The 25,516-nt window shown below is 38.2% G+C and overlaps 1 protein-coding gene across 6 annotated transcripts in view; it reads left to right on the top strand.

Annotated features, from left to right (window-relative positions):
* LOC126185043 (coiled-coil domain-containing protein 177-like) overlaps nucleotides 1–25,516 on the top strand; it is a 318,163-nt gene that overhangs the window by 193,777 nt on the left and 98,870 nt on the right. For 3 of the 6 annotated variants that reach the window (XM_049927793.1, XM_049927791.1, XM_049927792.1), the window contains 2 exons: nucleotides 12,778–12,883; nucleotides 14,613–14,789. In XM_049927793.1, coding sequence (XP_049783750.1) covers nucleotides 14,654–14,789 — 136 coding nt within the window. In that variant the 5' untranslated portion in view covers nucleotides 12,778–12,883; nucleotides 14,613–14,653. Of the gene's footprint in view, nucleotides 1–6,895; nucleotides 7,055–12,777; nucleotides 12,884–14,612; nucleotides 14,790–25,516 lie in introns of those variants that run through there. The other 3 variants (XM_049927794.1, XM_049927797.1, XM_049927795.1) reach the window with 3 other exon arrangements.

The raw sequence follows: 25,516 nt of genomic DNA, 5'->3' as shown, positions 1-25,516 counted from the left end.
AACAATTATATTTTTTGCTGTGGTACATTTTAAGACAACTACTTTTCTAACAAGTCAAGCTGAATGTGAGTTACTGATGTTTACAATTAAAATTATTATCATATCATTATAAATATGTTTTTCACTATAACAGTATATGTTATGGGGGGAAAAACCACATTGGTATTACATGAAATGACATTAGCCCACAATGTTTAATAAATGACTATTAAAAAAACACACAATCTAGAACTAGTTTCTTCTTTTGCATTCTTCTTGATAGCCATCCCTTGAACCTACCTGTTTAGATGTCTTACCTGATTGATACACAAGATTGTGAGTTTTGCAATCAATGTCATTACAATGAGCAATGGCACAATATTACACCTATTCTTATTTATGAGGTGCTATCCAAAATACTCAAGAATTTCACTTTACCGGTCAAAACAGTAGCAGCACAACGTGCTGGCACTAGATGTCTCGAGGTACATATTTTAGTTACTGTGGCACCAAGTTACATCAACTTTAGTGCGTGTAATTGTGATTATAGTGGTGTTTGTCAGGATGTGTTTCAGTTATTCTGTGAATTCTGAAATCAATAACATGAAGGAGCAATGAATTTGCATCAGATTCTGTTTCAAGTTGAAGAAACCAGGGACAGATACAGAAAAACCTCAAGGAGGGGCACTAAAGATATCTTGAGCTACCTTCACTTTTACCGTAATAAAAAATAATTAAGGCATATGCAAAGTTTAAGAAAGTTTTGTTAAAACTGATTATACACATATACAAAACAATGCCATCTTATGATATAAAAAAGTTGCAATTGTGGTTCTCTTCCTTAAATGATGAATTCTATGTGCCTATTCTTCCTGGAAAATTGGTTAATCAATGTCAGGTTGAGTGTTGAACAGAGCTAAGCCATTAAGTCAATCCTCCTCCATTGTCAACCTCAGCCATGTCTTCGTACTTTTTTACTGTCACAAACAGTCTTGGTCATAAATTATTTATTCCGGTGACCAGTTTCGACCACAACTGTGGTCATCTACAGACCAATGAGTAAGAACCTCCTCCTGGTGGTAAATAACTAGTAGTGATTTACAACCAGAAGGAGGTTCTTGCTCATTGGTTTGAAGATGACCATAGTTGTGGTCAAAACCGGTCACTGGAATAAATAATTTGTGATCAAGGCTATTTTTGATAGTAAATATTTGTAACAACATTGATCACTGTTCACTCCCACAATGTATTCAAAAGTAATTAATGTCTTCGTACGCTGCAATGTTGAAAAATTACACTAAACATTAAAACACACATGGTCACACTCCACGTATTTCTAATATCACTAAGCACAACACTGACTTAAATCTGTGGTAATAGCTAATGATCACAGTTGTTCACTTTCTATCACTTTGAAGTTATCGGGACGATTGTAATTTTCAAACTGGCTACCTGGCAGCGACTCTCTTCCCTTATATATATGGATCGGTTGTTTTGAGAACATTTGCTGCCAGAATATTCGCTTCCAGACTTTTATGGAGTGTGAACAAATACCTACTGTGAAGGCGACAAGCCAATATGTACCTTATGACACATAATATAAGGGCGAGTTTCCAATGCTGATGTCAACCGGCAATTTATGTGTGTGGAACTTTCATTGTTGATTCCATTCCTTTCTAGTGCGTTTGGTAGAGGGCCTATATAGTAACAATGCATTTTCAGGAATCTTCTCGATAGTGACTATTACCGGAGATATATGCATCAATAGTTTCCCATACCTAACTCGTATTACATTATTAGTAAAAATATTGCTTTACTGAGAAATTACTATGTATTACAATCAACTGGTCATTATCATGCTTGACTAATCTTCACACTTGCACTTGCTATAACTAGGACTTTTTACTTATTCATTCTTCAGTATTAATATTTCTGCTTCTGAATCTAAACTAGCTCCCTATTCAGTTAATAGTCCATATTTATAATGCTATGTATCGAAGGTTCTCTGTACAAGAAAACAGTAGAATATTTGTGACTTTTCTCGAACAAATACCAGACACAATAACGTATTGAGATTACGAGAATAGCCACGACTTTTCTCGTAGGTACGTGTTAACTATCTATGTGCCAGACAGAAATGTATAAAATATGACAATGTGGATGTGTGTGCTACATAGGAAAGTACAACTACTCAATAACTCGATGCAGTCAAATCGACTAATGAAAGAAATGAATGAATAGCGTGCGAGCTGACTGATGGGGGTGGCATGGGTGGCATTGCGAGCGGTCCCGCAAGGGGGGAAGGAGGGGGGGGCGGCGCATGCCCTGCACCCTCCCACCCCCTGTATATACCCGCCACTGGCTGAAACACCCTGCATGCTGAAAGAGGCATTTGGTGAGAGTCCACTGAATTAGCCATGGTTCAAGTGTTTCAAGGAGCCGGCCGCGGTGGTCTAGTGGTTCTAGGCGAGCAGTCCAGAACCGCAGGACTGCTACGGTCGCAGGTTTGAATCCTGCCTCGGGCATGGATGTGTGTGATGTCCTTAGGTTAGTTAGGTTTAATTAGTTCTAAGTTCTAGGACACTGATGACCACAGAAGTTAAGTCCCATAGTGCTCAGAGCCATTTGAACCATTTGTTTCAAGGAAGGCCAAAAATTACCTTCAGAATGTGAAATCTTGGCTTTCTGACTGCTATCCCTCGCACAATGCACAATTTTTTAACATTTTCCACTGGTGATCATGAGGCAGGTTTGAATCCTGCCTCGGGCACGGACGTGTGTGATGTCCTTAGGTTAGTTAGGTTTAATTAGTTCTAAGTTCTAGGAGACTGATGACCACAGAAGTTAAGTCCCATAGTGCTCAGAGCCATTTGAACCATTTGTTTCAAGGAAGGCCAAAAATTTGTGGAAGATGATGAACATTCTGGTCGAACTGAACATGAACAACACCAGAAATGGTTATGTATGTGTGTGAAATGATTCACGAAGACCAAAGACAGACAAATCTCAATCTTTGTAACAGACTTGTGCTGTTGTATGGTACACGTCAATGGGATCTGACCAGTTAATTGAACATGAGACAAATTGCAGCAAAGTTTGTGCCTCACCTTCTCAGCATTGACCAATGAAACGTCAGAATTCAGACATGCATTGAGCTGCAAGAAAAAGTTTAGGGAGTGTCCAAAATTCTTATTGAGTGCCATAACAGGTGATGAATCTCGGGAAGTGAAGAAGCAATCATCACAATGGAAAACACCATCTTCTTCAAGGCCAACAAATGCTTGACAAGTTTGCAGCAACATGAAGTCAATGCTGATAATTTTTTTTTTCAGCGTTTGGTGAATAGTGCATAAGGAGTTTGTTACATCTGGTCAGACTGTCAATGGGCAGTTTTACTGTAAAATTTTGAGGCAACTGAGGGGAAATGTTTGGCACAAATGGCCAGAGTTGTAGAGACTGGTTGGTGCACCATGACAACACACCCATGAACACCTTGCTCATTGTGAAGGAATTCTGGGGAAAAAACAACATAACAACAGTCCCCCAATCTTGCCACATCAAGCCCTGTGTGATTTCTGCCTGTTCCCAAAGATGAAAATCATGTTGAAAGGGTGACATTTTGACTTGATTAAAGACATCAAAGTGGAATTGTAATGTGTCTTGAACACCCTTCACCCTGCAGACATCCAGGAGTGCTTCTAAAAATGAGAACAACACTGGGATCATTTTAAACATGCCCAGGGTAACTATTTTGAAGGTAATAGGACACGAGGATGTAAGTATAGTTTTCTCAATTTTACATTGAAATTCTCAGATATTTTGGGTAGCACCTCAAATTACTTTGACAGATCAGTATTGAGTAGAAAGATAGGAATCACAATATGAATCACTACACTACCAAAACACAAACCAATACTACTTGGAGAATGCAACTAGCACTCATGACCAGTTTACCAATGTGTCTCCACAGTGACGTAGGTGCAGGTAGCTCTGTATGACAGAGCTTTGCATGGAAATCCGGAATATACCCCCCCCCCCCCCCCTGCTCCCCTGGCACCACCACCCTGCCATGCAATCTGAACAGCATTGAAAGACATGAATCAACTATTAAATTTAATAACATAGTTTATCAGTTTACGTTTGAAGAGATTATGTAGAGAAGAAAAACCTTTCACATCTTTGTGTAAAGGAAGAAGGATTAAAGTGTAATTTCCATCAGTGACATGTGAAAAAGTTCAAAATTGTAGGTATAAGTAAATATTGTGTATAAAAAATATGTAGAAACTTGTGGTTCACATGAAATGATACTTATTAGCAGTATACTCCTAATGAATAATCCTTAATAATCCAGACAAATATTTATGGATAATTTTTAAGGAAAAACAAATAATTTGTTTACCAACTAAATACTGCAGAACATCTACACTTTTGTGCTTTTCATTTACAACCATAAAGTTGTTGTATTAAATAGTTATAGAAGAATGAATCAATATGCCAAAACTTTGCTAATAATGGTCTCATTACTAATCTTTTGATAGATCAAGAGCTAAACATGGTGTAAATATTACATAAAACACATAATTTGACATTAATTGCAGAATTTATCATTGGAATTGTACTTCATAGTAACACCTTAGTATATATCATTTTTATGTGTCATGACAATGAAATTTACATCTATTAAATTATAAAACAACTGTTTGTTTAGCCTTAATGGACTACTTGACATATACACTTCATTATTTATTTATCTACTTGTTTGGTATTTACAAGGAGAATATTAAAAAAAGATTACAACGTAAAATAAGACACATTCAGCATTACATAATACTAGATTTTACACAATAGAACTGCTTTGGCTGTGAGTTTAAGTATGTCTCCAGGTTCACCACAAAAGCCATGCACAGTGCTCTTGATCAGGTGGTCCATCAATTGATTGAGTCCACACTTGCACTGAGGGTCATTTGAGAGACCCCATGCAGTCATCATTTCCTTGCATCATGTTCTGATGCATATCCTCACATGGTTTGGGGTAGATTATATGCCTCTATTGGTATGTTTGGATCAGCAGCCAGGCTTCTATTCTTGACCTTGCTTCTACTCCACAATCATTTCCATTCCTTTCCTGGATCACAGGAAATCCTATTTGCCATAGGGGTGACCTAGATTTCAAGTGGTTTTTTGGTGTCACACCCTGATGTATAGGAAGATTCGTGTTCAACAGTAACTATGTACACTGAAGTACTAACAAAGAAAACCATTTGTCTCAATAGATTTCTTTAAGGGAACCTTGCAGAGCTGACTAGCTTGATATTTCAGACATCAGTTCCAAATGTGATACATTTCTGCATAAATATTCGTCTGTCTATAATGGCTACACTGCAAAGAAAAAGAAATGAATAAAATGTGACACCAGTGCAACACTAAAGAAATTATTGATCACAAAATGGTTGGAATATAGTATAGAAAGGAAGGGAACTGTGCAAAATGGTCTGGAATAAGAAAAGTTAAATAATGAACTTCATATTATTTATATTACTAAGTGACTCTCCCGGAATTTGATACCAGTTGCAAGTTGCCTTGCTAATGGCTTCCAGAGGCAACAAAAATTTAATTTTCAGTATTTCTTGTTATTATTGACCAAATTTAAAAATTTAAAATGTTGTCATAATCAACTTATGTTAAAACTTTAACCCCTTAATACCAGTATTACAGTTAGAAACTTTGTGCTTGTCTTGAGGCAGCTTAACTGATGTTTGCATAAATACCCAGACTTTATTCATTCATTGTTTCATAATGAGGGCACTTAGTGACTTCCAACAAACTTTAAAGATACTTTCAAACATTATCTAATTTTTTTCTATCTTACATGCTTAAAGTGAAATATTTCACACATTAACTCATTTATAAAGTAATAAGATGTTAGTTAGTTAGTTGCGTGTTCCACTGATCAGTCGCATGGTATGGAAGCTGATATATATATATATATATTACAGTACAATGTTAAAGATTAATATTTCTATTATTTACCCCATTCCCTTAAATGGCACAACATGCATATACTATATTAATAGATTTATTTGGTCCTATTCAAGAATTCATCTATGGTATAGAAGAAGTTGTCAAGGAGATATGATTTCGATTTATTTTTAAAGCTATTACTACTGTCTGTCAGATATTTTATTTCATCTGGTAATTTGTCAACAATTTTTATAGCAGCACATTTTACACTTCTCTGTGCCAAAGATAGGCTGAGCATTGTAATCATGGTATTTTAATCATGAATGTCACTGTTGTTTTTAAACTGGTCCGTGTTGTTGAGAACAAATTTCATTAGTGAGTAAATGTACTGTGAGGCTGTTGTAAGAATTCCAAATCTTTTAAAAATATGCCTACAAGATGTGTGACTAAGAACCCCACAAATTATTCTAACCAATTTCTTTTGAGCAGTGAATACTTTTTGTCTAAGTGTTGAGTTACCCCAAAATACTATTCTGTATGACATCAGAGAGTGAAAGTATGCAAAGTATGTTAGCTTACTAATTTCTATATCCTCAAAATTGGAAATTATTCTGATTGCAAAACTTTCTGAACCTAGTCGCTTTAGAAGATCCAAAATATGAATTTCCCAATAAAGATTCTCATCTATATGTACACCCAAACACTTAGTATGCTCTACCCTGTCTACTGACTTCTGTTGATGTGTTATATTTATTGAAGAAACTGTACTTTTTATAGCAGAAAATTGGATGTACTGTGTTTTTTCAAAGTTTAGAGCAAGCCCATTTGCAGAAAACCAGTTAATGACTTTTCCAAAGACCTTATTTGTATCATTTTCAATTGGAGTTTCTTTTACTAGATTAATAATGATGCTTGTATCATCAGCAAACAGTGTCAGTTCAGCTTGTTGTTTCAGATAAGAATGGAGGCCACTCATATATGTCAAGCATGGAAGGGGACCCATGATTGAACCCTGTGGAACACCTAATGTAATTTCACCGCAGTTAGATACAGTGGCAAACTTATTTACATCACTTGACCCATATAAAGAAACTTTTTGTTTCCTGTTCTGTAGGTATGACTTAAACCACTCATATGCTATCCAATTTATACCAAAGAATTGTAATTTCTGTAACATAATGTTATTATTCACACAATCAAATGCTTTGGACAAGTCACAGAAAATTCCTATTTGTGACATTTTACTAATTAAAAACTCTATTATGTGGACAGTGAAACTGTATATTGCTGTCTCAGTGGAACCACATTTTTTGAAATCTGAACTATGATTTACCAAGTATCCCATTACTGTTGAGATGGCTAGCCATTCTTGAGTACATTATTTTCGCGAAGATTTTTGAAAATGCTGTAAGCAAGGATACTGTCCAATAATTATTGACATCTGTGGTGTCCTCCTTTTTGTAGAGAGGCTTGACAATGGCATATTTTAACATGTCTGGGAAAATACCTTGAATTAGTGATGCATTTCATATGTGACTCAGAACATCAGCTGTAATTGCTCCACATTGTTTTAATATCTTATTAGAGGTGTCATCTACTCCAACAGAACATTTATTTTTCAAAGATTTAATAATTTTACTTATTTCACAAGAGGTTGTTTGATGAAACTTAATCTGACTAAAATTTTTCAAAACTGACTCTTCCATGTACTGCCTGGCCTTTTTCTTTTGAACTATTCTCACCAATTTTTTCTCCTACATGTAAGAAATGGTTGTTAAATACATTAGTTACTTGTATACTGTTGGTTAGGATGGTCTCGTTCTCTTTAATAGTAATACTACCTACCCCAGTGGTTACTTTTCCTGTCTCCCTTCTAACAACATTCCATATTGATTTGATTTTATTGCTGGAGTTGTTAATTTCTTCTCTAACCTACATATTTCTTGATTTCCTTACAACTTTTCTCAGTATGTTACAATAATTTTTATAGTGTAAAACTACTTCTGGATCTTTACTAGTTCTTGCTGTCTCATACAGTTTTCTTTTTCTTTCTGAAGACACATTAATACCTGTAGTACATCTACATCTACATCTACATCCATACTCCGCAAGCCACCTGACGGTGTGTGGCGGAGGGTACCTTCAGTACCTCTATCGATTCTCCCTTCTATTCCAGTCTCGTATTGTTCGTGGAAAGAAGGATTGTCGGTATGCCTCTGTGTGGGCTCTAATCTCTCTGATTTTATACTCATGGTCTTTTTGCGAGATATACGTAGGATGGAGCAATATACTGTTTGACTCTTCGGTGAAGGTATGTTCTCGAAACTTTGACAAAAGCCCGTACCGAGCTACTGAGCGTCTCTCCTGCAGAGTCTTCCACTGGAGTTTATCTATCATCTCCATAATGCTTTCGCGATTACTAAATGATCCTGTAACGAAGTGCGCTGCTCTCCGTTGGATCTTCTCTATGTCTTGTATCAACCCTATCTGGTACGGATCCCACACTGCTGAGCAGTATTCAAGCAGTGGGCGAACAAGCGTACTGTAACCTACTTCCTTTGTTTTCGGATTGCATTTCCTTAGGATTCTTCCAATGAATCTCAGTCTGGCATCTGCTTTACCGACAATCAACTTTATATGATCATTCCATTTTAAATCACTCCTAATGCGTACTCCCAGATAATTTATGGTATTAACTGCTTCCAGTTGCTGACCTGCTATTTTGTAGCTAAATGATAAAGGATCTATCTTTCTGTGTATTCGCAGCACATTACACTTGTCTACATTGAGATTCAATTGCCATTCCCTGCACCATGCATCAATTCGCTGCAGATCCTCCTGCATTTCAGTACAATTTCCATTGTTACAACCTCTCGATACACCACAGCATCATCTGCAAAAAGCCTCAGTGAACTTCCGATGTCATCCACCAGGTCATTTATGTATATTGTGAATAGCAATGGTCCTATGACACATCCAAGGTTTCTTTGAAAAGTGTGTGGTGTTACATTTAGTAATTTTCTTTTGGAAACAATGTTTGAAAAGGGATATAAATTTATCAAGAAATATGTTGCATCTATCATTAGCATTTGGTTTATTATATACATCTCCCCAATTAACATTTCTTAAACTTTCTCTGAAGAGCTCTATAGATACCAGGTTGAGCAACCTCACACTTTTATTTAATGGTTTCTCAACTGTACACCCTGTTAAGTTTTGTAGGTGAATCAGTTGTGCATGATGGTCTGGTAATCCATTTACCACAGGGAAAGCATGTGTTTGTTTTACATCCTCTTTCTGTACAAATACTTTATCTATTGGAGTGCTACTGTCTTGAGCTATACGTATAGGGACATTGACCACTGATTTTAAGTTATATGTTGTTAATAACATTTCTAGTTCACTTTTCCTATCAGAATTACTTAGAAAGTTTACACTGAAATCACCACAGATTAATAACTTCTTCTTTTTGTCTGACAGACAGCATAATAGGGAGTCACAACTTTTTTATGAATAGCTCCCAGTCTCCTAATGGGGACCTGTACACTGTTGCTAATATCAGTACTACATTATGTAACTGAAGTTCACATGCACAAACCTCAAAGTGCTTATCAACACAAAATTTGCTTACGTCTACAGTTTTGTATTTATACCCTTGTTTTATGAAGATGTTAACTCCTCCTATATCCATCCTAGCTCTACAAGTGTAAGATGCTAAATTATACCCATTTATACTGACACTGTCCATCCCTACAGTTACATGGTGTTCAGACAGACAGAGTATATCAATCTCATTTTTATTTTTGAGGTCACCTAAACACACTAATAGCTCATCTACTTTATTTTTTTTATTCCCCTCGTATTTTGATGGACTAAGTTGATACTACCCTTAGCTTTGCCCCAATTTACTGTACATGAAGTTTCTTTTATTCTATTTATCTTGATTGTTGTCTGTCTGGACTTTGGCTTTAACCTAAAAAACCTGTCTGCCTGGACTCATTAACCACTGGGATCACCCTTTGTGTGACTGTGCCCCCCCCCCCCTCCTCCCCCTTATAGTTTCTGCTAATAGAGAACCAAACTTATTTTTCCCTTTCCTATTCAGGTGCAGGCCGTGTGTAGTGTATCCCCACCTACCAATAGCATTAACTGGAACAACACTTATGTGAGATTTTGCCGGTGTCTGGAGCATCCTGTTCAGCTTGGTGTTAGCATGTCTTACTGCAGTGCTTACCAAGGGCTGTTCATGGCTCTGAAAGACCTCCACAAACCCCTCATTTGTGTGCCCAGTTTCTGCTCCTATTTTGTCCAGGTCACTCTTGATACTGTATCTTGGATTCATAGCCAGGCTGTTTCCTGCTCCCCCAGCTATAATCACCTGATCTTCCTTCTCAAAGTCCCTGCATAGCTGACTTAAGTTTTCTGTCACCTAATTTCTCCTGAAGCTGCTGGCCCACACCCTACCCATGACTGCTGCCTAGAAGCAGAATTCTTCTTCTCCTATTCTGGTTTGATCCCGACCTGTCTTTTTTTCTTTAAGCTAATATTCTGCTTCAACTTACTTTCAACTACATCTGGATGAGGCCCTTCCTCCACTTCAGATAGCAAGTCAAACTGATTTACTATTTGAATTTCTGATGTTTTTGCAAGTGTTTCCCTTTTTCGCCGCTTTGCTTGCTACCTTTTCCCAGTTCCCCGTCTCTTTTTCCTCCATTAACCTACATAATTCCAAGTTTGTGTTATCAGAGTGATTAAGGAGACAAATCTTTGCCTCCTCTTCAGCGATTTTTCTGTCCTTTCTACATAACCTACACTGCCATGGAAAAGGCTCATTTTCTACCCTCGCTTCCTCACCGCTACATTCGTCCCAATGAAACCATAACTTACAGTCTACACAGGACACCCCCTCTTTCAAATATCTATGGCAACCAGCACATTTGTCACACATGGTTTGACAGACAAACTTAACACAAAAGCAGAGAATAAGTTGGCACAAGACCACAGTAGTTTTGTAACCTGTACTAATCCATAAATAAACACTAATGTGAACAAACTTTTAAACTTACTTCCGAAAGTTTTAACTCCCTAAACTCTCTGTGACAGACACAAATTAATTTGACTTTGAAGCGATAACTCTAGTCAAAAATGAAAATCTACATTCGCGTGAAATTTACGCCTGAAAACATAAACAAAACTAGCGACTACCGGGCTTTACGAAATACTTCCTTTTCGATCTAAATACGGTCAGGAAAGCGAAACCCTCAATAGATAGCCTAGAGAAGAAGTAAATACACTAGGCTAAAATTTAATATTAACTAAATTATCTCTTTTCAATATTAATCCTTAACTTAGCGAGAGCTTCATATACGTGCGTCTGCCTAGCTGCAGGGGTGCCAACCAATCTGCTGTGTTATACAAGAGTTTTATTCTTTAAGGAATTGAGGGTTTACTGGTAGTAATTAATGTCCTATGTTAAGAAGTATTACTAAAACCTCTCAGTTGACTTTTATGCCTGAAGCTCGTATTTAAATAATTATGTCAAATCAGCATGGGACAGCCTGAAGAAAAACTGGAAGATCAGTCAAGGAACAGAAGGGTTCAGCTATGACGGAAAATGACCATGTATAAGGGGCAATACACAAACATCAAACATTTTTCAATAATCTGAACCTAAAAACTATAGTAACATAGATATGGAATGCTTATGGTAACTTTTTCTGAAGGAATCAAAAAGAGAATTAACTCCCTAGACATCAAAATCTGCTGTGGGGCTGGTAATAGTTTACCTACAGCATTAAAAACTTATTAACCCAAGTAAATATTGTACTCAAGCATATATTAGGCATTGGCATTTATGTAAACAGTAAGATTAAGTGTTCGATTTTTTTTTCACTCTCCTATTACTATCTCATTTCTCGTTGGTCCCCGTTTTCCTGTCACACTGCAATTTGTTACCAAATGTCTTGTTAGTTACATACAATCTGTCACTCTGTTTCAATTACTTCACACAATTTCATAGATAACTTTTTTCTAAATATATTGTTATTGAGCAACCAGAACTTTAGTTCTCTCTGCATTGATGTTTCTACATAAAATTTTCAACAGACTCTATATCTACAATTAGGGTATACTATGTTTATTCCATTCTTTCGTACCTTACTGCCAGTGTTTTTTGTCCATAAGAGAACCAATCCTTCTCTACACTGATGTGTTTCCATGCAGTGCAGTTGCTTAAGTGCTCCTTTTTTCACACAGGGGAATCACTTGATCTGAAAACATATAAAAATACATATATCAGCTCCAGAATGCTGCACCTAGAATAGAATGTTTGATAAGGGCATCCATCTCTTTGGTGGCATACAAATGTAAGAATGTCTTAATATTGTGTCTAAATGTTGGATGGGGTACAATGGATAGAGTCCCTACTCAGTAACAGTAAGCAGTGAGGAATACAGTGTATGCTGCACAATCTTGGCTCTTACTGGTTTTTGCAGTAATCCTCCGCACATGTCATTCAACATTTCAGTGATAATTTTCTGTAATTGTTACTATGGAACAAGAAAAGTTTCTTTGACCAATATGTGAGTTGTGATATGTCAGTGCATGGAGTTGCTTTATTTCTACTAAATGTGGTGATGCATAAGGGTTATAGACGTAGACTTATTGTTGTGACAAACAATTTATGTCAGCTGATAGGTTACTCTGTGGTGTTGTGGATGAATCTCAATGATCTGCTGTCATATCACACATGTCATTTCATAATTTTGGCTGTATTTTTTAATATTAAGATTGGTGTTTCAACTGAATGATCCATTCTCACACAATATAACTGTTTAGCCCGTAGAACTCCTGCGTAAGAGTGTTGAAGAATACAGAGAAGAACTGGGCCTTTCGTCAGATGAAGTCTATAAATTATATATTGTGCAAGAGAGGGAAAGATTAAGTGAGTAATACTCTGTTATCTGTTTATTAATACTTCTGTATCATTTTGTCAGCAATGGAAACTGTTTTACCCAAGAGCTAATTCTTTGTGAATACTGTGTCATATTTGTAGCAACACTTCAATGAAATTAAAGTATTATCCTTTATAAATTGTTGATGATTTTGATTTTGATTGGGGTTCTAAAAAACAAAATGTATTATTCATTGCATTTGTGTCTTTTCCTCTCTTTCTTCTGCTGAGGATATCAATTAGTATACCATTATTAAAATATTAATAGTATTCAAAAAACATGCAGAAGTAACTATTACTGTAAGTAGGAATGAGAGTCATGATTTTCAAATGTAAATAATAACTATAATAAATAAGTTTGTTACATACAGATTCTAAATAAGACCTGCAAAGTCACAAGGAAGATATGGGGGCAGAAAAGTATTGTGAAAAGACAACAAACAGTGTAAGAGTAAGGCAAGAACACCAGCTGAAAATCAGTGTATGGAACTCAATTGAAGAAAAGTCTTAAAGATATATCAATCTACTGAATATCAATCTTGAATTTTACAAGTGTTTTACATATTTAAAATAATTTTCAAGTATCTGCAGAATTATCAAATTTGGTCCAATGGAAGCTTTAAAAACTTATTTAAAAGAAACTTTCATTGAGAAGTGAGCAAGAAGATAGTATGCTGTAGCAAGTTTGGGGAAAAAGCTCTCTGATGTGAGAGATTAAATTTGACCTTATGTATCAAAGAGAAACCACAGAAAACAATATGTTTTTCAGGATTGATTTTTATTGTCCTATTTAAAAAACATGATTAGTAAGACGGGATGATCTTCATACATGGAGATGAATAGGACTGCTGAAGAGAGGAAGCTGTGGCTGCAGAGACAAGGCTTAGCCTTTTGAAAAAAGAAGAAGAGGAAGAAGAGGAAAGAAGTTAATAGTATTGGAAATTTTAAAGACATGTAAAAGATAGAATGAAAAGATGAACTGAAAATTAAGTTTAAACAAATGTCTAGTAGAAGTAGAGAACTTAAACTGGGGTTTCCAAATTAACATGTGTTATGGAGCTCAGAACAAATTTCCAATATTCCCCATTTAAAGGAGGAGATGAAGCTATTTTGGGAGAGAAAATACTCACACTAGTTTTATAAAACTGAGTGAGGTGGTGCAGTGGTTAGCACACTGGACTTGCAGTCGAGAGGACAACAGTTCAAATGTGCGTCTGGACACCGTGATTTAGGTTTTCCATTATTTCTCTAAATCCCTCCAAAATTTTTGCAGACTCTCTGAAAATCAAAATGTGATGAATAACTTGAAAACCCACCTTTTTCTCCCCTCCATAGAAGTATCTACATTGTAGGTCTGTATTGTCATACTTGAATGTTAAGGGATAACATATGGAGGAAAATTGCACGACCTTCATTAGCAAAGCATGTGCATTGTGCATGTTTAAATGGTATAATTATAGCTAAATGTTAAAAATGTATTTGAGTATTGTCATATATCATGTTTAACACTGTAAATGATTGAAATATTCAGTCATTATTATATAACCTTCAGAACAGAAAACTTCATTATTGAGTGATGTAATCATATTTGGAATGTAAACCTGAATCACAAACAAGCCGTTGTCAAATTTTTAAGGCTGTTCTCTTATTCCGTGCAAGTATGTGTATCTTCCTTGTTGCATAGATGAATAAAATACTCCCCTCAACTTTTGATTTACAGATAAGCTGGAGATATGCAGAGCAATTCGAAACTCATTGTTAATGTGTTCCAATAGGGGCCAAATGAAAGAGAACTATCCTCCTTTTGATGTATCGTCTGACATCTCAAGGATTCCAGAAGGATCTCAGAAGGAAGTGCAGCTGAACAAAGAAACCAATTCAAAAGCAAGAAAACAAGGTACCTATTTTTAATCCTGTGAAATCACATTCATAAGCTTGATGTCTTTATTTCACTGTAGCTCATTACAGTTTCTTCTTTTTCTCTCACTGGAGGTAAGTGGAAATTTTCCATATCATCATTCAAGGAAAGAAATGAACAGTGAACTCATTGTATGTTGGATTATTCAACAACAACAAAAAAGTAACATGATGGTATGAATGTGGCAAATCTGCAGACATTGTACAGGATACGGCAACATTGTCCACTTCTTAGAAAAATTATTGCATTACATTTGACATTCTGAATGGAGTTTAAACATCCATCACTGAAGGTGGTAAGTTTGAATGTGCTCGTAGCATTACTTGAGCAGCTTATGTTGCCAGATGATGATGGCTGTAAACCCATTTGAAAACTGTACCAGGAAAATTGGAAGAATCCTAACAAATCTGTGATATTTGCTAGTGATGCAAGATATTTTCCAACAAATATTTACGGTGAATGGCTATGTCGTTAGTGTTGACCTTCCTTTTTTATTTCCTGTACCTTATCAGTAACCAAAGCACTGAAATGTTTAGCATTCAAATCATTACATCTTGTCTGTTCACTGATTTTACTGTTAGACTCAACTATTAATTATTTTACATATGGCTTGCATCTTATTTTCAGATGGAAGTCTTATTGCATCTTTCGTCCATAAATATAGTTTCTTTTCAGGTCTGGCTGAAACTATTTTTCACCTATGAACATTTTCTTTGTTACATTAGAGCCTGTACATCTATGCCAATCGTAATACTCTTTTAATCTTCAGTACATTTTCATCATACACTTTATTAAATACATTTGTATTTTTACACTAATATATTTTAGGGGGAAGGACATAGTAACAATTCTGGAGAGAGTGACTAGAAGAATATTAACTTTCTTGTGGAATACTTCTTGGAAAATCAGCTGAGTAGTATCTTCATTCCAAGGTGGCATTTCGACTCGTTTCTTATATTTAATCTTCTGGCGTCACTCCGAAATGAAGATATAACTTGGCTAATTTCCTGAGAAGAATTCATCTGTATAATTTGCTAAGAAACTTGCATTCACAAATATGAATTTTCTTATCTATGGAATTTTCTCACTGTATTTGTAACCAGTTACCACTATCTAAAGGAAACTTAAATGTGTTCAGGGTCTTTTCATTTCCCTTGACAAATATATTGAGTTAATATTACTATTTCTTGCAATACTTGTTCTAACAATACCTCTATTTTGGCATCTGCCACCTATTCTGCACCAAGAAGTTCCTTCCATACACCTTAGCGACTCATGGTTGTTGCATCTGCAGTGATGACAGATCCCGTTTCAAATATGCTGAGGGTCTCACTATGGCCTTCACAGACTGAAATTACACCCCACACCTTGAACAGAGACAGGTCTCCCCTGTCGCCTCCCTACCAACCCTCAAATAATCACTGAGAAATATCCTCTCCACCTCTCCTACAGCAGTATTCTGCTGCCCACCCAACATGGACAATATTATTATCTGTCTCTGTTCAACACTAGCTCCTAACCCTTTGCCCTACAGCTCATATCCCTGTGAAATACCTACATGAAAGACCTGTACTGTATTGTCCCACTGGCAACTACTCCAGTCCTGTCACAATTATTTCCTATCCTATCAATGGAAAGCCACCTGTGCAAGTAGCTATGTGGTCTACTAACTTATCTGCAACCATTATGTGGCATTTTATGTGGCACTGACCAATAATAAGCTTTCTGTCTACTTGAATGGCCACCATCAAACTGTAGTCAAGAGATAGCTGAACCACCCATTTTCTGAGCATTCTGCACTATACGATGTGTTCCACTGTAACTAGTGCTACTCAGCCTGCATCTTCTGGATTCTTCCTACCAACTTCTGTATCCAGAAAGGCCCATACAGGACCTGCAACATGTGCTCGTGGATTATCCTGCTGAAATGTAGGGTTTTGCAGGGATCGAATGGAGGGTAGAGCCACAGGTTGTAACACATCTGAAATGTAACGCCCACTGTTCAAAGTGCCATCAATGCGAACAAGAGGTGACTGAGACGTGTAACCAATGGCACCCCATACCCTCATGCCGGGTGATACGCCAGTATGGCGATGATGAATACATGCTTCCAATGTGCGTTCACTGCAATGTCACCAAACACGGATGCGACCATCATGATGCTGTAAACAGAACCTGGATTCATCTGAAAAAAAAAATGACGTTTTGTCATTCGTGCACCCAGGTTCATCATTGAGTACACTATCACAGGTGCTCCTGTCTGTGATGCAGCATCAACGGTAACCACAGCCATGGTCTCCAAGCTGATAGTCTATGCTGCTGCAAATGTCATCAAATGGTTCATGCAGATGGTTGTTGTCCTGCAAACGTCCCCATCTGTTGACTCAGGGATCGAGACGTCGCTGCACGATCTGTTACAGCCATGTAGCTAAGATACCTGTCATCTCGACTGCTAGTGATACGAGGCCATTGGGATCCAGCACGGCATTCCATATTACCCTCCTGAACCCACCGATTCCATATTCTGCTAACAGTCATTGGATCTCGACCAACGCGAGCAGCAATGTCGCAATACGATAAACCGCAATTGCGATCGGCTACAGTCCGACCTTTATCAAAGTCATAAACGTGATGGTACGCATTTCTCTTCCTTACACGAGGCATCACAACAACATTTCGCCATGCAACACCGGTCGACTGCTGTTTGTGTATGAGAAATCGGTTGGAAACTTTCCTCATGTCAGCACGTTGTAGGTGTCCCCACTGGTGCCAACCATGTGTGAATGCTCTGAAAAGCTAATCATTTGCATATTACAGCATCTTATTCCTGTCGGTTAAATTTCGCATCTGTAGCACATCATCTTTGTGGTGTAGCAATTTTAATGACCACTAGTGTAAATATTTATCACATTGATGTAAATATAATAGAGGGAAACATTCCACGTGGGAAAAATATATCTAAAAACAAAGATGATGTGACTTACCAAACGAAAGCGCTGGCAGGTTGATAGACACACAAACGACACAAACATACACACAAAATTCAAGCTTTCACAACCAACGGTTGCTTCATCAGGAAAGAGGGAAGGAGAGGGAAAGACGAAAGGATGTGGGTTTTAAGGGAGAGGGTAAGGAGTCATTCCAATCTCGGGAACGGAAAGACTTACCTTAGGGGGAAAAAAGGACAGGTATACACTCACAGACACACACACATATCCATCCGTACATACACAGACACAAGCAGACATTTGTAAAGGCAAAGAGTTTGGGCAGAGATGTCAGTCGAGGCGGAAGTACAGAGGCAAAGATATTGTTGAATGACAGGTGAGGTACGAGCGGCGGCAACTTGAAATTAGCAGAGGTTGAGGCCTGGCGGGTAACGAGAAGAGAGGATATATTGAAGGGCAAGTTCCCATCTCCGGAGTTCTGACAGGTTGGTGTTAGTGGGAAGTATCCATATAACCCGGACGGTGTAACACTGTGCCAAGATGTGCTGGCTGTGCACCAAGGCATGTTTAGCCACAGGGTGATCCTCATTACCAACAAACACTGTCTGCCTGTGTCCATTCATGTGAATGGACAGTTTGTTACTGGTCATTCCCACATAGAAAGCTTCACAGTGTAGGCTGGTCAGTTGGTAAATCACGTGGTTGCTTTCACACGTGGCTCTGCCTTTGATCGTGTACACCTTCCGGGTTACAGGACTGAAGTAGGTGGTGGTGGGAGGGTGCATGGGACAGGTTTTACATCGGGGGCAGTTACAAGGGTAGGAGCCAGAGGGTAGGGAAGGTGGTTTGGGGATTTCATAGGGATGAACTAAGAGGCTACGAAGGTTAGGTGGACGGCGGAAAGACACTCTTGGTGGAGTGGGGAGGATTTCGTGAAGGATGGATCTCATTTCAGGGCAGGATTTGAGGAAGTCGTATCCCTGCTGGAGAGCCACATTCAGAGTCTGATCCAGTCCCGGAAAGTATCCTGTCACAAGTGGGGCAGTTTTGGGGTTCTTCTGTGGGAGGTTCTGGGTTTGAGGGGATGAGGAAGTGGCTCTGGTTATTTGCTTCTGTACCAGGTCAGGAGGGTAGTTGCGGGATGCGAAAGCTGTTTTCAGGTTGTTGGTGTAATGGTTCAGGGATTCCAGACTGGAGCAGATTCGTTTGCCACGAAGACCAAGGCTGTAGGGAAGGGACCGTTTGATGTGGAATGGGTGGCAGCTGTCATAATGGAGGTACTGTTGCTTGTTGGTGGGTTTGATGTGGACAGACGTGTGAAGCTGGCCATTGGATAGATGGAGGTCAATGTCAAGGAAAGTGGTGTGGGATTTGGAGTAGGACCAGGTGAATCTGATGGAACCAAAGGAGATGAGGTTGGAGAGGAAATTCTGGAGTTCTTCTTCACTGTGAGTCCAGATCATGAAGATGTCATCAATAAATCTGTACCAAACTTTGGGTTGGCAGGCCTGGGTAACCAAGAAGGCTTCCTCTAAGTGACCCATAAATAGGTTGGCATACGAGGGGGCCATCCTGGTACCCACGGCTGTTCCCTTTAGTTGTTGGTATGTCTGGCCTTTGAAAGTGAAGAAGTTGTGGGTCAGGATGAAGCTGGCTAAGGTAATGAGGAAAGAGGTTTTAGGTAGGGTGGCAGGTGATCGGCGTGAAAGGAAGTGCTCAATCACAGCGGGCCCTGGACGTGCGGAATATTTGTGTATAAGGAAGTGGCATCAATGGTTACAAGGATGGTTTCCGGGGGTAACAGATTGGGTAAGGATTCCAGGCATTCAAGCAAGTGGTTGGTGTCTTTGATGAAGGATGGGAGACTGCATGTAATGGGTTGAAGGTGTTGATCTATGTAGGCAGAGATACATTCTGTGGGGGCTTGGTAACCAGCTACAATGGGGCAGCCGGGATGATTGGGTTTGTGAATTTTAGGAAGAAGGTAGAAGGTAGGGGTGCGGGGTGTCGGTGGGGTCAGGAGGTTGATGGAGTCAGGTGAAAGGTTTTGTAGGGGGCCTAAGGTTCTGAGGATTCCTTGAAGCTCCGCCTGCACATCAGGAATGGGATTACCTTGGCAAACTTTGTATATAGTGTTGTCTGAAAGCTGATGCAGTCCCTCAGCCACATACTCCCGACGATCAAGTACCATGGTCATGGAACCCTTGTCTGCCGGAAGCTTGACAATGGATCGGTCAGCCTTCAGATCACGGATAGCCTGGGCTTCAGCAGTGGTGATGTTAGGAGTAGGATTAAGGTTTTTTAAGAAGGATTGAGAGGCAAGGCTGGAAGTCAGAAATTCCTGGAAGGTTTGGAAAGGGTGATTTTGAGGAAGAGGAGGTGGGTCCCGCTGTGACATAGGACGGAAATGTTCCAGGCCGGGTTTAATTTGGATAGTGTCTTGGGGAGTTGGATCATTAGGAGTAGGATTAGGATCATTTTTCTTCATGGCAAAGTGATATTTCCAGCAGAGAGTACGAGTGTAGGACAATAAACCATTGACGAGGGCTGTTTGGTTGAATCTGGGAGTGGGGCCGAAGGTGGGGCCTTTGGATAGGACAGAGGTTTCGGATTGGGAGAGAGGTTTGGAGAAAAGGTTAACTACTGACTTAGGGTGCTGCGGTTCCATATTGTGTTGATTAGAATTTTGAGGTTTTGGGGGGAGTGGAGCTGGAAGTGGGTGATTGAGTAGATGGGAGAGACTGTCTCTGTGTGCAATGAGAGGAGGTTGAGGTTTGCTGGAAAGGTTGTGAAGGGTGAGTGAGCTGCCTCCTGGTTTCCCACCTCCTGCTCCGATTTAGACATTTGTGTAGTGTTGTATCAACTTTTCATAGAAGGCAGCCACCTGTGCTTCCTGCCAATTCTCTCTGCTGGCCTACAGCTTATTGTCTGTGCCAGAACATTGTCTTCATAGCCAGTGGTTAATGTCAGCAGAGATGAAACTCAGGAAAAGTCAATTATTGGCTCCATTGTGGGTGATCAAACAGTTCCCATAGAAAACACCCCAGGAGGATCTTCATTGCCCCTGCAGAGTGCGGCCAAGAATTGTCATGAAGAAGGAAATGCATGACAGCTATGTTACGTGGGCTGCATGACATCAGGTGAAATCTCACACCAGGCCCTCATGCTTGGTGGGAGACACTATTGTTCTAAGCATCTTTACGTGATCACCAAGTGCTCAGAATTGAAATGAGCGAAGTGACGTGATTGACAGGCATACTAGAGGCACTGCCCACTGCGTGTGTGAAAAACTTCATCAGATTTTCACTGTGGTTTCCATTTTGCATTGGAACAGACCTTACTTTCCGAATAACCCTCATACCTGCATTGGTCAGATGCTGTGTTATTGTTTGGCAGCTGTAGCATAAGTCCAACTTGGCCGAGTCTATTCTTCTGGCACATTCAACTAGTAGTGGGAATTGGTGCTAAAGAAACATTCTCTGTTACCTTCTGATGTATGGGGTCGACATTGATGATTTATATCTCTTGTGTACTTGGACTGACAGTTCTGGCGGTCATAAACTGCTGTACTGTTGTGTTACTACCTGGTGTATGAGAGATATTTCTTCTCTTAGTACCTGATGTATGAGAGAAAATGTCATTGTGGTCTTCCACAACTGCCATAGGGACTACATTCAGGAATCGGTCATACCTCTTTCTTCTGACTCTCCTTTGTTGCATTTCCTTGAAGTGCTATTGTCGCCAAATGTTTTCTTTAATTTAGAGTTTGCCCCAACTATCAACCTTCCCTTCATCATTACTGAACCACTGCTGAACTGTGCCATCCAACTAAAATTACATCTTTGCCAATCACAACGTGTTGTCCTACCTATCGTATCTGGCAACTCCATCAAATCCATCCAGAATTTAGCTGCTGACAAGCATCTCTGGAAAACACTGATGGATGTCTAATGTTTAGCTGACGTACTGCTGTTTTGGAATCCACTGGTCTCCTTAATATACAGAACTGGGGATGGTGTACAACTTGTATGGCTTTTGTGTTGCCTACTTGGAGCCACAGTGATGTAGATGTTTTAAGTACCTGGCATCTTCACCAAACACTGTCATGTCATACCCATTGAATCTGAAAGCAGGGTTGTCAGTGAAGTACAACATTCAGCACTGAAAGCACGTTTAGGATTGATGCCAGCCTAGAGAGAGAGCAGACCTGCATCCTAGATGTGAGTGCTGCTATTTATACAAACATTGAGTATGCCAGAATGTGCAAACATTATAAGAATAAAATATTTCAGGGGTAATTGATAAATGATAAACGCTAAATAACAAATACTTGCTGGTGATTTGATTTGAAGTGATGACTGGCAGCACACCACCTTGTGATACTAACTACTATGCCTCACTGTATGCACCACAGCTCATGGCAGTATCATGCAATCAATCAATGTAGATGACAGAATAATCCATCTGTGATCTGTAGAGGCCAACTACTATTAAACTGCTCTTGATTGTCTTTATTGTTATTACTATTGATTCAAAGACCTTATCCATAGCTTTGTTTTATTATATTCTTTTTATTTCAGATGTTATTTGTAAAATAAATGGCTACATGAACAACCTCATATATTTTGTACAATATATACATGCAACTTTGTAGTTATTTAACTTAGAACTACAAGTTTCTTCAATCTTGCACCAAAGTTGATTCACACTACATAAGCGCAGGGCATAGTCTTGCAGAAATGCACCAGTTCGTTCGGTTCACTTGGTAACATACTGAATATTCTGGAACCACCTGTAGTGGTACTGTCAACATTTATACCTTCATGTTTGCTGAAGGCTGATTTGCAGTAAAAAAAGGGAGGGGGGACTACAATCTCAATGGCAAAAAGCCATTTTGTTAGAAAAGACTATTCAGTTAAATATTTTCTTTCTTTACTTTATTTAACTTTCTCACAAGAAATGCATACCCTTGTAGTTGAAATGTAATCCATGTTTCATTTGCAGACTTAAATCAGCTTGCCAGTTGGCATTTTATATAATCTGCAACAAATATTTTAAGCTTTGCATTTGTTTTTCTTCTTTTTTTGTTAATAGCTAAACTGTTAATTAAAGTGTGTTGATGAGTAATGGTAACAATAATAATATTTTTCAATTTTTTTAGTTCTAAAAACTTTGTGAAATCTCCAAAACAAACATCAGCTTTGTTATGTGCCTCAATATCTGCAATATTTGCACAGACAATGAAGTAAATTTCATACAACATTTTGCCTTCTAAATCTACATTTTCCATGATTTTTTGTTATTGCTCTGGGCTTTACAATGCTGCTAACTTGGCTATTATAGTTTATCAAGCAACATTATTATGTGGCTGTCTTCAAGCAAGCATATGTTGCACTTTGTTGTAGATTTTCAATTGCAGATGTCATTCTATGCATGATTTTTGTATTTCATTGTTGATATTGATGCACTCAAGAGGCATTCTATTACTGTCCATCTTAAGGTCCAGAGGTAGCAGTTGTTAAGGTAATTGTTATAAATATTTTAGCAGACAACCAATAATATTAGGAACATAGTCCACAACAATGTGTTTTGGGAGTCAAGCTCCCATCATCTGGCTATCTGAGCTAATCCTACACATAACGCACTTCAAAAGCACTCAGAGTCAAAATATAAAAACAAATACAGTTATTTGGACATGGAGCAAGACCACACCAATGGTTGTCTGTGCCAAATGATTCACATTTATTGTACTAAGAAGGCATTACCATTCTTGCCTGTTTGTTTATTAAGTGAATTATCAAACTTAGTGGATTGCTGTTTCAAGTTCCTCAAACTGATTGAGTTTCTTTCCTTCCTTATATACATGTGCCATCTCTAAGACATTTGTGCTTTTAGGGGATGACTAGTTTCATGTGTATGCTAGGCAACCACCTGTCCATTATAGTTGCCCAGTCTGAAAACATCTACATGTTACCTATATCCTGACAAATACCACATTAACATATTTAAGACAAATTTCACAGAACCTGTCAAACATTTTTTGGCCATACGACATCCAGTTGCCATTGATAGCAAAAAATTTAATGAGATATAATTTAAAGTATGAAGTTGGCAACAGGATGAGTAAATTTGAACAGGCAGGTGTTTATAAAATACAAAGCATATCGTGTGAAGCAAAATTGATTGGACAAAAAGGCAGGAATTTTTTGACAAGGTATAGGGAGCATGCAGACTAGTCACTCCCTGGAAGGCATAGAAGTGGGCCTAGAGTTTAAACGTGTAGATAAGAAAGGAAAGAAACTTGACCTACTTGAGCAACTTGAAATAGCAAGACACTATGTTAAGTTTAATAATGTGCTTGATAAACAAACTGGCAAGAATGGTAGTGCCTTCTTCAATGGTTTTTTAGACCTTTTTTAAGGTTGGTGTTGGTACAAAAAGTATGAGTGACTTGGCACAGACAGCCATTGGCATGGTCCTCCCCATGCCCTTTGTAACATTTTTGGAAACTTATGGAATGACTGAGAGCTCAGTACTGTCTGTCAGAGCTGAACACATGTTTACAAACTAGCAGTGCACAGAGTGGCAGCTGATGTGACCAGTATTTACTGCCTTGTGGTAGGAACACTTTGGTGGGTGTGCATTAACACGGATAAGCAGAGCGTAGAATCTGTTATTATTTTTAAAGTAAAACGAGAAATTCATGGCCAAATAGTTGTATCTGTTTTTATATTTTGACCTTGAGTGCTACTGAAGTGCATTTTATGTAGGATTAGCTTAGACAGCAATATGATGGGAGCTTCACTCACAAAATGCACTGCTGTGGATTATATTCCTAATATTACCGGTTGTTGCTAAAATATTTCCTTAGTAACCATTACGCTTACAGTGGAATGGGTTTGATCATTAAATATGCATATTGCATTTTGGCTTTTGTCTTGGGACCTTCAGCCAATATTTGTTTATTGATTTTCCTGACTTTTTTCCAGCATGAGTGGCTGACATTGTCAAAGGTTCAACCACCATTGCTGTTGGCAGGGTTGGACTCCAAGACAGAAGCCAACAGCCAATATATCAATTAGTAGCCATGAAAGCCTTAATAATTTTGCATTAAATATGTGATTGATAAAATGGTTACTTTCACAGAAAAATCTTAAAATTTAGTTCTACTACTTTACCAATATACTTAAAAGCTGGCCCTGACATTGTTGATTTCAAAAAGGTCTGTTACCTGGATGTTCCAATAAACAGTCATAAAACTTAAATTGTTATGTTACAAGAACCAAGCAGAATTTAGGTTTATTAAGAAATTTAATGTTTGTTGTTTTGTTTGAGTTTTTGGTCTTTGTCAGTCTGTGTCTCAGTATGTAAAAGTCCAGCTTGCCTTTAGTGTTGAGTCTGTGTATTTTTTCGCTGGTGTTAAACCCACTTTAGCTACTTTTGACATAATGCTGTATAAATATATAGGTTTATAAGTGTCGGTATCTCTGGCTTTATGAAGAAGAAATGGCAGTGTTCCTTAGTATTCACTTTGCTCATTAGGCTGAGTACCCATATTATTATTATTATTATTATTATTATTATTATTATTATTTTCAGAATTTCACTGATATAATAGGAATGACCCCTATCAGTATGCAGTAGTAAATGTGTGGCTCTAAAAGACCAGACTACACCATTCAGGTACTAATTATTGACTCCATCTGTCAGTTTCCACCTGAGATGGTGCAGCCGAGCTGTTTTCTTGCAGACATAGAC

This window comes from Schistocerca cancellata, chromosome 4 (genome assembly GCF_023864275.1).
Source record: "Schistocerca cancellata isolate TAMUIC-IGC-003103 chromosome 4, iqSchCanc2.1, whole genome shotgun sequence".
Classification (NCBI taxonomy): Eukaryota; Metazoa; Arthropoda; class Insecta; order Orthoptera; family Acrididae; genus Schistocerca; species Schistocerca cancellata.
This window is presented reverse-complemented; position numbering and strand designations above follow the sequence as displayed.